Genomic DNA, 15,697 nt, shown 5'->3' on the forward strand with positions numbered 1-15,697 from the left:
ATAACTACCTGGGCTGTATGGCACAGAAAGAGACTGGAACCAGGTGGAATAGTGCAGTGATCATCCAGGCATAAAATGTGAAAGCACTGAATTAAAATGGATTGAATGAAAAGGAGAGAACAGCCTACGTCTGCATTTCAGAAATGGGCCCAATAGGACTTGATGACTCATCAGATGTCAGAATGTGAATTGAAGTAATCCAGTTAAAGACAATTATCCAAATGGTGATTAAGTGGCCCTGTCTGAGTTGTAATATAATTGAGCACAATTATATTAACCAATATAGAAAAAAGAAGAAAAAATAATTTTCATGGGGAAAATAAATTTAGTCTTACATGAAGATGCTGACAAGAGCATAGATATAAAGAAAATCAATAAGAATGTAGAAGATTGTTTTTAAAGATCAGGAGGAAGGTTGTGGGTAGAGTAGATTTTGGAACCAAGGACCCAGAGGTGATAATTGTGATTTACAAAAACTAAATATCAGCAGTGATATGCTGGTAAATGGTTAGCCGTCAGTTCTCAGGGAAAAAAAAAAAAAAACCTCAAGACTAATTTGTAGCATTCTGTTAACTTTGTTTTTAATCTACTTAGAGGAGATTGGTGAATGTGGTAACAGGAAGAGACAAGTACAATAGTTCCTAGTGAGATGTCCCAAAGTGTCACCACCAGCCACAGAAGATTATAATTAGAGAGTAGGCAGAGAATCCATGCTCTGTAAAGGAAACTGAGATTGTCCTGTCTACAGATAATAATCAAAATTATCCAGGGTTTTGAACAGAGTGTGCTAATGTTGGGGTGTGGCTCAGGGGTAGAGAGCTTGCTAACACGTATGAGAGGCTTTGAGTTGACCCTCAGCATTGCCCATCCCCCCCAAAAAAATAACCTGGAAATAATGGAGGAGGAAAGGATTTTTATAATACATCACCCATGAGTACTAGTAGTATTAAAACAAACAAAACTCTTCAGTGCAGTATGCAAAATAGGAGCCAGAATTCAGAGGATTGAAAAGTGAATGGAAATTTGGAAAGGGAGGTGTTGAGTAAAACCTCTTTCCAGAAAGTTGAGTTGAAGAGAAGGAAAGGGCTGCAGTAGGGTTATCAGGAAAGTCAAATTAGTCAAATTGGTGGAAATCTTTGAGGACGAGGGATTTGAACATGTACTTTATAAATAAGGAGAAGAAACCATTTAAGAGGAAGAGATTCAAGAACAAAATTCACTTGAAGGAGGAGTCAGGAAAGAGAGAGGGTAGTAGACAGGAAAGCTGAGGGTACTTCCCTAAAGAGATTATGTCGTGGTAAGCTTTGACATCAGTCTGTTGCTCTGTCCACTGTGGGCATCTGGGCAGTTGTGAACTTCCCTTCAACATGGAGGGCAGTTTGGCTTTTTTCAGGGACTGAAGCCTGGACTCCTACTGCAGGTGTGCACTCAGCAGTGAGGTAGAGAGTTCTGTTTTGCTCTTCAGTCACCTCCACTCTGGGACCACAAACCCCTGGAGTCGTCACCACAACCCAAAGTTTCAGTAATGTGCTTGCTTATTTTTAAATCAATTAAGTTGGAGTGGATCTAGACCTGAGCTTTTGGCTCATGGTGACAGTGCTCCAAGTACTGATTCATCAATAAAAAGTCACGATGTAAGTTATGAATTTTATATCTTGCCAGAAAGTGTAGACCAATTTCCTGCTCAGAGCAATCTCTCTCTCCAAAATAGGTGGGATTCCTCAGGAGGAAACTTTACAAGCCTGGTAAGGATCTTGGTGTCACAAAATTGGGACAAAGAAAGAAAATTTAAACATTGATCTTCAGAAATTTAATGAGTGAACTAAGACTGGAACCATTAACCTTTTTTTTTAAAAAAATATATATGTATATTTTTTAGTTGTAGTTGGACACAATACCTTTATTTTATTTATTTATTTTTATGTGGTGCTAAGGATCGAACCCAGCACCTCACACGTGTTAGGAGAGCCTTCTACCGCTGAGCCATAACCCCAGCTCTGGAACCATTAATCTTGAAACAAGAAATTCTTTCTGTTTCATGAAAAGTATTGAGTATACTGCTTTTCAGATTTTTTTTTTTGAACCATGGCCCTCTGTATGTATCATTAGATTATCATTTCTATGCTTGCTATAATTTTCACCTTCATAATTCAACTTACATTATTTATAATGAAAGAGGCACGCTGATTTACATGTGTAATGTATGGTACTTTTTAATTAAGAAGAGTGGTCTTTGAGACTTGAACATCTGACCTTTTTGCTGGCATTTACCTCTGTTAGTTCAATTTATTTCTGCATCTATCAAATGCCCACTATGCTATTAATTATTGTACTAAGTCCTGAGATTTGTGTAAGCATGAACCTTGACCCTAAGGAACTGAAGTCAGAAAGAGACAGATAATCTATAAATTCATGGATATTTTTACTTAATTTTTAAATATCTGCAGCCTCCCTAGGGCCATCATTGCTGACCATTGAGCCTCTAGGCAGCCCTAAAGTCTCAGTCAAATGAATATTTTTATTTTATATTCAGTATACTTTTCATGGTATTATGCTACTTGAAAGTCTGAAACAGGGACAATTAACTCACTGTTGTGGGAGATGGAAGGTTAGTAAGGAACTATTCAACTGACATGTAAACTGAGTGTTTGAGCATGGGTGGGATTTAGCCAGGCAAGGAAAGTGGATTGTTCACGTGGAAAAGTCAGCGTTTAAAGCTATATGGTCCATTGGGGAGATTGTAGGAAATTCAATCAATAAAAGTGCAAAGATGAAGCTCTTGAGGTGAAGAAGGCTTAAATCATAGGCGCCCATAGATCATATAAAGAGGAAGGATGTTGAGAGAAGCAGGTTTATATGGTAACAGCTGTAGAGGCAGAGATGTGTTAGAAGATGTGTACAATTCCCATACAAGAGATGCAGAGAATTTAAACCAGGATATCAGAGAATTGATGAGTTACTAGGAAAATTCAAGAAACTCTTAGAGTCAAAATCAACCTTACTTGTTGTATGTTTAAATATATGGAGGAAGTACATTTAAGACATACAGGAAGGTTTTTGAAAGAATCTCAGGTAATACAAATTTTCTACCTTGAATATCCTAATGAGTAGTGATACCAGTAGTTGTACTAGAGAATAGAAAGGGGGATGAAATCTCAGGGAGATGGGCAGGATGAGATCATTGTCTGTATGCTGAATCTGAGGAGGTGTTCAGTTAGGCTGGCTGTGGGGCCCAAAGATTCGGACATAATTTGGGAGTCAAAAATATAAATGAATGTTACCTAATGATGAAAATAGCAGTTAAAGGTGCTCACTCATTCATGCATTTGAAACTACTTATTAGTGACCTATTATATGTCAAACAGGGAATATATCACTATGTGAAGCTGACAAAAATACCTGTCCTCGTGGCAATTATATTCTGGAAAAGGTTCAATCTATAAGAGTGACAGAAATCACCCAGGACGAATGGGAGAGATAGCATACTATCTGAATAAGAGGCACTGGGCTGACAGAAGAGAACTATAGGGTGCTGGCATGCAAGAGGCACTTCTTAAAATCAAAAGCATTCTCCGGAAGATTGGTCAGGAAGGAAGGAGTACTGGAACTAGGAGAATAGAAACATTTAAATGATAAGGGCAGTGAGAAGTCCAGAGATTAAGGAATGAAACTTGGTTAGCATTATCCTTTTTTTGAGTTTTACAGTAGGAATGTGGGCATGAATAGATTTCAGGGGAGACGGAGTGATTGGGAGTTTTAACTACCAATACTGAGTCAAAATTGCTTTTCAAGAAGCTCAGCTGAGCAGTGAAGAAAGAAGGTATTGATTCCTATAGAAAAGAGGGTAAAGCAAAGTTTTAGCAGAAAATATTTTTAATGTATTATAGGTACAGATATATCAGGTAAAACTGGAATCAATAGAAAGAAAAAGGTTTCTGAAATAGGGACAGAGGGCTAAGGCCACAGGTGACCAAGTCTCCAAAGAGAGGTTGCCTGAGTGTTCATCCTCATGGTCTGGGACACCCCCATGAGTCCCATCTGCGGATGAAGTAGAATGATAGATGGCTCAGATTTGGAGGAGGACAACGTTTTTTTGTGCGAGATTGGAGGAATGATCATTTAGAAGTGGTGCTGTGAGTGAGTGGCAAGTCTTCCAACCTGACCCTTCCTCTAGGAAGAGTACCAGTGGGCATGTCAGAAGAAGTGGGGTTTCTTCAGACAATGTGGATGTCAGAGGAAGCATTTCAGGGTCAGGGGGAAACATGTAGAAGAGATTGGTTTTGATGTCTTTCATGCTCAGAGGGTAGAGTGGACAGGATGCAAAGAAATGTGAGCAATTGAATGGTGCATCTTCAATAAAAGTGGCAGTAAATTGAAAATAGTCTGGAGATAGAAATTCAGGTACTAGCTAGACATTGACTAGCGTGCCTTGTGTTTTAAAGTCAGCAATAATGGCAGGCTTCTGAAGTCCAGAGTTCCATAAGGCATACACATTGACTACCTCTGTGGCTGGGGAGTAAACCCAGGCTTGGCTCTGATTTAGTAGTTCTAGAAGACTGGGTTTCATTTCTGCTGATTCCTTTTAAGAACACTCTGTAGCTTACATGTATATTTCACTATCTTATCTGTTTTTATATCAACACCAGGAGCTTCTCTAAGTAGATTCTATTATCACTTTTTTGGAAAAAAAAATGGTAACTAAAGCCTAAATAATGATCAGAGATCACATGGTGAATGACATAGAATTGAAAACCTAGTCGACTCCAGGTTTGGTTTACTTCCTTAAGTGTTATCAGTCCCAAGAGAATTCTGATGTGGATATAAGCTTAGGAGTGGAGTCAATCCAAATCTCCAGCCACTACTAGGAAAACAAGGCTTGCTACTTTTATTTTCAAAAGCCAGTGTGCATTATGCATTATGCTTTTATAGTACCCTTATTTATTCTTTGGAATCACTGATGATTCCCCATTCAGAATTACCGAGACAGGAGGGATGCTTTATACAATGAAAGTGCACAATGGTGTTCACATGCATTTATTATATTCTGTTACACAGAGGATATTCTACCTTACTGTAGACCTACTTTTCCAACATCGAATAATCCCAGAGATCCCAGTTCCTCAAGCTCAATGTCATCAAGAGGATCAGGAAGCAGACAAAGAGAACAAGCAAATGTAGGTCGAAGAAATATTGCAGAAATGCAAGTACTTGGAGGATATGAAAGAGGAGAAGATAATAATGAAGAATTAGAGGTATCTCTATTTTGTTCCCAGTTTTTTTCCTCATTAGACTGTAGTTAATATGTCAACCTCAAAATTAGGAATATCCATCAGTGTGCAGAAACATTACTATTTTTATTAGACACTTCTGTATACCCTAATGTTTGTGATGTCAGAAACCAACATTCTGAGCATATAAGGATTTTCTTGAAATGTATTTTATAATTTTAAATGTCAGTAGTAGTTTCTTTGAAGATATTTTCAGATAAGAAATATACATGGCAAAGATAATGCTGGGAAATAAGAATTATAGATCTAGATATACTGTAATTCCTAGTGTTATATGAAAACTCAGTGAGGTGGTGGAGTTTTATAATGTGAGAGTGCGTAGCCCATGTTACCTGTCAGTCTAGCAATCACCAGGATCAATTTAGCTGATTTGGACACACAACTTTATATATATATATTATGTATATATTTTAGTTGTAGATGGGAAACAATATCCTCATTTATTTATTTATTTATTTTTATGTGGTGCTGAGAACCGAACTCAGTGCCTTACCCATTTGAGGCAAGTCCTCTACCACTGAGCCACAGCCCCAGCCCTGGACAATATCTTCCACCTTCACTCTTTTAAATATTCAAATATTTCCTCCCTTATTGGAATCTATAAATTATGATGCACGATAGGATTGCAAGTCATGTCATATTATAAAATCCCCTCCCTTTAAAAAAATTATTGTTTTCTACATTTAATAAAAAATCAGCACAGAATAAATTTTTCCTATTACAAATATATTTAGCCTCAAATAGATGGTGAGGATTAAACTATAACTTCATAATAAATGAAGAAAATATTAGAACCAATCATGTCTGATTGAATGCTGTCTAAAGCCAAATGTATTTTGATTTTGAAGTTTGGAAAAAGTCTTTCCTGCTGCAAATGCTTCCGAGAGATTTTTTTGTCAAATTTGCCTGTTTTATGTAGGAAAACCCTCTTGGAGGATAAAAAATCATTATAGTTAATTCTAATATTTAAAGTCAACAAAGGCAGAGTTATAGGATTGAGTTGAGATGGAGAGGGATGGAGAACTCAGCATATTCCTTCTCCTGCAGAGCCCTGTGTTCTGCCCCCACAACACTGAGGCACAGTGCAAAACAGTTTGGTGCTTGTTAGAGAACTGTTGGATTTGCTATCAAGACAACTAAAGTTGATAGATGAATTAGTTGTCATGAGTACTTTTCAACTTATGCCAGGGAATGAGTGAAAAAAAAAAAAGCCATTAGACTGTAAGAATAAATGCCTAAAAAACAAGACGAGTCAATACTCTTGTGATTTATCTTCAAGTTTAACAATACTGCCTCTTTTACAGGAAACTGAAAGCTGAAGACAACCAGAGAGGCTTGTGCGATCTAATGTGAAAATTATCAGTCAAGATGCCTCCTGTCTGATGACACATGACGCCAGATAAAATGTTCAGTGCAATCAGAATGTACAAATTGTCGTTTCTATTCCTCGTATTGGGGTACCATTTAAAAAAAAAGTTATTGGGTTTTTATTGTTGCTCTTTGATCCCTAACCCTAGGAAGAACCTTTCTCTTCCCCTCACTATTGGAACCATTTCTCTTGACTTCCAGCAAGAGAAGTGTATCAACTTCTTGCTTCAGTCATCAGCCTCAAGAAAGAACCAAACAGTTCTTTTGCATTTTGCCCCTGAGATATGGCATTGCACTGCTAATATACCAAGCTAACTTATAGCAAAATATTGATTGAAGATACAAACTTGATTTATCAACCTCATGCCAAGGGCTCTCAAAGTATAATCTTTCTATAACCGACTGCTAATGCAAATCAAAGCATATTTCATTTTAACATGATTTTGAAATCAGTCTTTCATACCACCCTTTGTGGGGAGAAACTAAAAATATAGCAAATGCAGAACAACAAACAATTCGAACGGGGTAGAAACATTGTAAATATATACTCTTTGCAACCCCTGGTGGTACTTTATTTTGTCTTCATTTCAACCATGGAAGTATATTCTTATTGGAAATGTACTTTTTGATAAGGAGGGCTAAGCCAGTTGGATCTCTGGTTGTCTGGTCATTGTCATAAGGACGCCTAGCAAAAACCTTGTTCTATTTTTCAATCAAGAAGCAATTATAAATGCACATTACAAACAAATGGATGCCTTTAATGACCAATCGAGTAAAGACATCCTATCTTAACTGGCCTAAATTTCTTCTGGTAGTGTCAGTTCAGCTTTCAGAAGTGCCACTTAAAGAAGTTTATTTGATTTTTGTTTTTGTAATGCACTGTTTTTAATCTTTTTTTTTTTTTGGTTTTAAAAGCACAATCACTAAACTTTATTTGTAAACCATTGTAACTATTAACCTTTTTTGTCTTATTGAAAAAAAATGTTGAGAAGCGTTTTTAACCTGTTTTGTTAATGCTCTATGTTTGTATTTGGATATTTGAATGATAAGAGATGGTGGAGTCACGTGCATACTTTATCGTGGGCCATGAACTAGAGGGTTCTTACTTTTCCTAGATTTAAAGAAAAAAAAAATGGTTTAAGTTTGTTGTGGCCAATGTAGAATCCTACAAGCTTTCCTTATAAGCTCAAATAGGGCATTACTGCTTTGAATTGCCAAACGATGCCCTCTGACTGTAGATTTTTATGATCTTTTTTGTCATTATATGAATTTCATTGACTTTATAATTGGTGCTATTTGAAGAAAAAAAGTGTACATTTATTCATACACAGGTATCAGGCCTGACCCCACTGGAAAAACAAAGCCAAACAAAACTGAACCACAAACAATGGCTGGTATTCACCAAAAATGAAAAGTGCTCACTTAGATTATTTGAGAAAGTTTCATAGAAAGCGTGTGCAGTACTAAGGGAACAACCCATGTGATTAATGTTTTCATTATGTTCATGTAAGAAGCCTCTTATTTTTAGCCATAATTTTGCATACTGAAAATCCAATAATCAGAAAAGTAATTTTGTCACATTATTTATTAAAAATGTTCTCAAATACATCATTCTTTCTTGTGTTGATTTTTTTTCCATTGTGTGCTGATCAAATTTACTTCATTTAATCACAAAGTCGTTTTGTCTGAACATTTCACCACTATATTTTCAAAAGAGTAAAAATTCTCAATTAGTTTTATGGACATCCGGGTTTTACTTATAAGGAAAAATTCCCATTTAATTCCTTTGATATGAAAAATATGAGATGAATCTGAGCTTGAAGTTAACTATTTGGTAAAAGAGTAACTGTTAAGGGTTTGCTGTATTTGTTTATGTATGTGCATCTGAATTTCAGTAACCCTATTTCTAAAATAATCAGAATTCAACTATGATAAACCTGATTTGTAAAGTTTGAACTGCCTACATTCTATTGACCAAAAGAATCCAAATTGCTCATTAGTAACTATCTTCTTTCTTGTTACAAATTCATGTGACATTTTAAGAAACCATATACCAAGTTGCACATTATGATTCGGTAAAGTCAGCATTTTTAAGCATTCAACTTTGGATGGATGAGATGAGTATCATGTCTTGGAAATGATAAAAGCAAAAGAAACTGTTGAAGGTTCTTTTGCTATGACATATATATTGTTCTCCTACCTAAATTTTATGTGTATCAGAATTTGAAAATCAGTAAAAAACTGAAAAAGCAGTGAAATTTCAAATTGCCAGCATCCATTTATAGATGAATAGGTCCACAGGTCAAGTCAGTTTCCAAGCTTTTTGAAGGAAAACAATGAAGAGTCATGTTTAATGGTCTAATTTTTTCTTTTCCTTGATGGGCAGACTAGTTAAGCCTTTCTTTTTTTATAGTATGCAATACACATGCAAATTATGTGTATCAAGGCCCTGAATCTGAGTCTCAGTTTTATCTTGACTGTGTTTCCTTGGACATGTTACTTAACCTCTAAGTCTCAGGTACCTCACCTGTAAATTCAGTAATACCTACCTCATGGAGCTATTGTCATGATTTAGTGAGTTAATGTATATGGTATGGACTTTGTAAACTCCACAAACAATACAAGATCTTATATTTATGGACTGAAATTCATTACACATGCAACCCCATTTTCATACATAGTTTGTTCTTAAATATTTGCATGAAAGTAAAAGAATAAGTGTGGTATAAGGATGAGGGTGGTCAGTTTCCGGTAAGTAAAATTCACTGTGAAATACCTAATTGTGGAATAAATTCTTGGTGTTATTGTTTGTCTGCTTGCTTCTGAATTCAAGGGCCATACAAGGGGTGGTGATAATGATGTTTTCGGCACTCTTTGCACAACTCAGGGATGCAAACATGTCACTTGAACTCTCCATATATAGATTTGGTATATTGGGCTGCTGTTCTGCCTAGAGGCAGAAAATGTAATCCTAATTCCAGGAGATTTAGGTTATATCTGGCTTGCTTTCATTTCAGATATAGTCTAATTTCCATCTTTGCAAGGTGGCATCTACATTCCAGAGGCTGACTCCATGTGTAGAAAGCATAGGGAGGTGGGAGACAGGGGGCTTGGGGTATTGCTATTGCTAAAATTTCTGGTGATCTCCATTTGTTGAACCCTTGATGTGTAGCCTTTGGTTTCCTGCCTTGATTTCCTTATCCGTTGACCCTCCCTAGGCACTTCTGAGTCCTTTGAGGTAGGTTGAGTAGCAAGCTGGGAGGAAAGTTTTTTACACTCTTCCATGCCATGTCGGGACTCCAGAGACCCAGGATTTAGAAATCTGGGGCTCTAGCGACTTGGGACTTCCTCAGAGCCTTTCAAGGTACTGCTATGCCTCCTCAACTGCATGCCACGTTTGGGCAGTGTGTGGATTGGAGAAGAGGATGAGAGCTACCACTGCAGTTTGGAAAACACTAAAGTAAAATCATTTGCATTTTGAAGATAAACCCCTTTACATTAAAAATAGTTTGGAAGCCATTATCCTAACAAATCATTGTTGTATGTCTGAAACTGGAACGCATCCTACAGCTGCAGTGTCTTAAACAATCACTTCAGCCAGGTGACATTCATGATGCAGTTTTCACTGCTTGCCATTAAAAAAATTATGTCTCATACAAACAGATAGTGAACATGTGTCAAACTTTTATTTGCCTCATTAATAAAGAAAACTGCAAGAAGACAAGAGCAGTTGAAGAGCAAGCAACTGCAGAAGAAACTTACATATGATTGCTTAGTTAACTTTCTTTAGGACAATACAAACATGATATTATTATCTCTACTGGGCTAGAGAACCCTAACACCATTCTTTTTCTTTAGGCTAAATAACCACTACCCTCAGGGCTACATGAATTCCTCACATTTATTATTTGCAAATTATTAATCAAAAAAATCCTTGGAGAATTTACACTCATCCATGAAGATGAAGAGGTCAGTGACTTACTCTAGTCCATGTTTCTCCAGAAACAGAGTCTGAGACAAAGACTTGAATGTGAAGAATATATTTGGGATACAATCCCAGGAAGTGGAAGTGAGAGGTGAATAAAAGAAGAAAAAGTTTATGTGAGTCCTTGAAAGGATGTGAAAATACCTCCACTGGAGGGCTTCACTGGTTCTTCTGAGAAGAATTCAAAATGCCTCCCAGAACCTTGCACAGAAGGACAGGAACCTGGGTCATTATCATTTGGTTCCTGTTCTTTATTAGCTGCAGGTTGCTCGTTGGGTAAGGGACCTAACTTCCAAACACTATAGTGAGTCGACCAAGTGGGAGCAGAAAAGATGAAGCAGAAAGAAGGCAGCATCTGGCAGGCATTTGAGCTGGGAAGTTGCCAAGAGGAGGTGAGTCTGAGCTCAAAGAGAAATGACAGCCACTGTGAGTCCTCAGTGGCAGCTCCTATGAATAGGATTGTCGGAAAATGCTTCAACATGGTATCAAAAATCAAATAATCCTCAGCTTACCATTTTCCAAATTTAAGGTAAATATTCTTTCCTAATACCCTAAATGAAATTAGTCACAATTACTCAAATTACTTTCACATTGGTGGAGTTATGACAAATTATCAATTGTTGGTAGTATATGTGTTGAATTTTAACTGCCATTTAACCTTCTAAAAATTTTTACATTATCAGCATTAAAATACAACAAAATAAAGGATATGAAAACAGACACAAAGAGGATCCTTAGAAAAATAGCTGCAATTTTCCATTTTCTGATAAAGAGAAAAGCTTTACTATACATAAGAAAAATAAGTGTTCACAATCATTAGAGTAACTTCTAACACATGTGCTCTCTCTCTCCCTCCCTCCCCCCCCTCCCCCCCTCTCTCTCTCACACACACACACACACACACACACACACACACACACACACACACATAGTGAATGAAGGCAGGCCAAATTACCAAATCCCTTGGAATAAAATGAAAGAAATACCAAGCAACCTTGAGGATGGTGTAACCAATTCATTTGTTGTCTAAGACTATCATTGAGGCATTGTATTGTAACAAAAGTTGGTAGCGTTTTCACAGAAGCTCATAAAACAAACCTGTTAATTTAATGGCGTATTAAATTTAATGAAATGTAACATTTATATGAGCTTATTCCCTTAAATTGCACTCATAAAATTTGCATGAATTGGGTACTCAAGCAAACTTAATGTTTGTCTTCCCAAATGTTGAACTACTAATCTCCAATGTAATGGCATTATGAATTGGGGCCTTTGGGAACTAAAGAGGTCATGAGGGCGGAGACTTCATGAATGGGACTGGTGTCCTTATAAAAGGGGACCCTGGACCGCTCTTTCTTTTTTCTGCCATGATAAGGAGAAGTCAGTGCACTAAGACCTAGTAGACGTCCACCTTGATCTTGAACTTCTAGCCTCTAGAACTGTTAGATTTGTTATTTATCAAGCCACATTATCTATAGTAATTTGTAACAACAGGATGAAAATATTAAGACAGGTCTTTTGCGTAATCACCAGCTCTCTGTGCAAGTTAATCTTTGAGTTATTAAAAATTCTTTTGGGAGAAACTGAGGGTTTGGATTCTGAGTAAAACAGAACTTTCAGTGCTTCTAGGTCAAGTGATTTCTATAACTTTCTTAGTTCAGAAATTAACAAAAGTAACCTGGACAAGTGGGACATTTTCTCTGGCCTGCACTTTAGGGGTCTTCTACACTTTGGAGAGCCTTGTTTGGAACTTAAGTCCTTCTTCGTTGCATGCCACTGGCCAGGGCAGGCAGTGTCATCAGAACTGAGTTTCAGAGCCTACATAGGGACCAATGTGCACCTTGGAGTTGACACCTGGTAGTTTCAGAATTAGAGCCTAGGGAGTCCTCCTGGGGCCCTGGAGCTGGCCCCCTGGTTCCAGGAAAGTAGCTTTGTTGGTAGATTGCTCACACTGACTGACTTACTTATTTTTCATAAAATTGAGTGGGGTTATGCTGCCAGAATAGCACTGTCATCTGATTTGGGATGACTTAAATTGTTACTATAGATAGGAGCCCTGTAGAAATATTTGCCCTGGCTGCCGGCTAGAGCAACTCTGAACACAGGGAAGCGGCATGGTTTTAAACCAAATCTAATATAAACCTGAGTTTTATGTTAAATGCCTATTTAATATTCTACTTAGTGTTTTCCACAATAAGAAAGATTAGATAGTATATATTCAGCACATTATGTACCTGTCCTCTGTAGAGGACACTCATACATCATTTCTAAAATGAATCTTCCTTGTGTGTATGGGAATGAATGTTTATGTGTGTCTCTGTGATTTGGGTGGCAATGATAAAGTTAATGGTTCTTTACATACATTTTGCTTTTGAACTTACAAGAAAAAAATATGCAACATGTCAGTAAGGGCTTGGGAAGTGGAAACCATTCAGAATAGCTACTGTGGGGAATATCGTAAGAAGTAAATTGTGAATAAGTGGATACCCAAAAAATTAAGTCATTATTATGTACCTGCTAAGATTTCAACATATGGTCAGACTGAATTTTGGCCAAAATTGGTGTGAAATGTGTAGTTCACTTCCTTTGACAAGGAAACCAAGACTAGGAAACTTGCTGAAATTCACAATAGGGAGATAAAAATAGAGTATTGTATATGAATCTTACTCAACTCTAGTGCCCTTTCAGAATTTAAAACAGTCCTCGAGACCAAGTTAATAAACATTAATAAGCATTAAAACAATACCCAAGGGCTGGGGATGTGGCTCAAGTGGTAGCACGCTTGCCTGGCATGCGTGTGGCCCGGGTTCGATCCTCAGCACCACATACAAACAAAGATGTTGTGTCCACCGAAAACTAAAAAATAAACATTAAAAATGCTCTCTCTCTCTCTATCTTTAAAAAAAAAAAAAAAAACAATACCCAAATCCCATTCTTAAATAGAATACAAGAATGGTATCTGTGTGTGGGTGTAGGGGTGCTAAAAGTGGTCTTGCTAAATATTTAAAAGTGCCATTGACTGTAAAATATATGTAAATCTTAAAATATTATTTAGGCATGCAAAGACCACTTTTAAAAATAAGAAATTGTGAATGTAAATTTCTAAGTATTGCATATAATATATAGAATCATCCCATATTAACATTTTCAATATTAAAAGAACTTAACAATTTAATTTAACAAAACTTAACTTTTCAAGTGCTACACAGCATCATTTATGATAGAAGAACTCAAGAAGTTATTCAAGGTCATAGAAATTGCTTCTCAGATCAGAATTTTTCATTGCTTTATCTGACCCAACAATCCCATTGGTCCAACTCATCCCTATTTCCATGAAAAGTGAAATGTTTTGGAGAAGTTTTAGAATTTTTTGCATTGTTTTTCTTAAATTTGCTAATACATTTATAATAATATTTTTGCCATTTGAATTTTGAGGTGCTTTGGAAAAATAAGTCAAGAAAAATAATAACTTGCTTATACTAATAATGTACTTATGCATAGCATTAGCATATATTTGGAAGCTCATGTATTTTATCTGGATGATTTACTATCAACAATCATTAATTAAGCCTCACATATTTCAAGTGTACATAATTAAGCAATCATTATGGATAAAATTCTTTATTCTGCTATATCATAGGGTACCAAAATTATGACGACCAGATTAACTTTAAAAAGTCACCCTCTATAAGGTATTCAAGAGTCTGATAAAGTTACTCATCAACTATTTTTCATGTTCTTTACTCTGATTTCTATCTAGGCAGTAATTCCTTGATTCTGTGATCTTCTAAGCATCTCCAATGTATAGGAAGAAAAGAAAACTCCAGACACACACACAGCAGTGTGGATTGTGTGGTAGAAGTATCCACACAGTGTCAGGGAGCTTTAAAAAGGAACTGAAGGCATGTTTTATCTGGATCATGAAGGCTGAAAAGGAAGTCATAAACTCATTTATAGCATATGAATCTTGTGTATCTCAATTATATTCTAAACAGAAGCACATAGAAGACATTTGAAAATTAAAAATGATTTAAATGAGCCAAAGGATCAATTATTAATCATGTTTGAGTAATGATTTAGATTGTTTGTTTTTATTGGTCAGTTTCCATCATTCTCCAGCTAAAACAGTTTTAGAACCACACAAATTTAAAGAATTTACCAATAAATGTATAAAAGGATTAACTGATGAAACTTATTAAGAGCATTTGGGATTAATTTTTTTAAATATTTAATTTCTCCCTTTTATATAGACAGAAAATCATTACTGATGCTTCTGAACTCAAGTTAAAAACAACAACAACAACAACAAAAAAACAAACACATGAAATCCAGGTCAATGCAATGAATTAAATTTATGGTGTAATGGTGCAATGGAAGTGAGACATACAAGAGGACTCAGAGGAGACATGGTTCAATCAAGGCTCCAACTCCACCTGTCTGTGAACTTCTTTGCTTTGCTTAGTTCCCCATACTGCTTTCTCACAGTGTTATAAAAATGCACACAGCAGATAGTCTGGGTGCAGTGGCACAGACCTATAATCCCAGACATGCGAGGCAAATCAGGAATATCACAATTTAGAGGCAAGGCAGGAATATCACAATTTAGTGAGAGCCTGTCTCAAAAGAATTACAATTTAACTTCTCAAAAGACTCTGACAGTGCATCCAGTGATATCAATTGTTATACATACTCTTTCCAGGACCAATCCTGTGTCCAGAATAATACCATACACTATTTGACTTAAACCTAGATTTCCCTCTGCTGAAATATATTGACCTACAATGCCTGAAGCATTTGGACTGTTTGTTGAAGAGAATGGATAATAGGAAAGTACCCAACAAGGAACAAAATAAACATTCTCACTAATATATTTAGCAGTTAGTCTGTGTGCTACATGAACACTTAGTGTATGTGGAACTATTTTAAATGATTACAAAGTTTTTGACACTATTCTCATCAGGAGGCAAGGTTTATCACCATGAATTCTCTAGATTCCTGTTTGACTTTGCTTCAACTACCAGAGAAAGATCATGACTTCTGTGATTAAGTCATTAAA

General features: G+C 36.3%; 1 protein-coding gene across 7 annotated transcripts in view; it reads left to right on the top strand.

Annotated features, from left to right (window-relative positions):
* The window catches only part of Robo1 (roundabout guidance receptor 1), a 1,016,703-nt gene extending 1,008,439 nt beyond the window's left edge, over window positions 1-8,264 (top strand). For all 7 annotated transcript variants that reach the window (XM_078044437.1, XM_078044436.1, XM_078044438.1 and 4 more), the window contains 2 exons: window positions 5,056-5,252; window positions 6,593-8,264. In XM_078044437.1, coding sequence (XP_077900563.1) covers window positions 5,056-5,252; window positions 6,593-6,607 — 212 coding nt within the window. In that variant the 3' untranslated portion in view covers window positions 6,608-8,264. The remainder of the gene's footprint in view (window positions 1-5,055; window positions 5,253-6,592) is intronic.
* Window positions 8,265-15,697: the final 7,433 nt, after the last annotated feature.

The sequence above is a fragment of the Ictidomys tridecemlineatus genome, chromosome 3 (assembly GCF_052094955.1).
Source record: "Ictidomys tridecemlineatus isolate mIctTri1 chromosome 3, mIctTri1.hap1, whole genome shotgun sequence".
In the NCBI taxonomy this organism is placed as follows: domain Eukaryota; kingdom Metazoa; phylum Chordata; class Mammalia; order Rodentia; family Sciuridae; genus Ictidomys; species Ictidomys tridecemlineatus.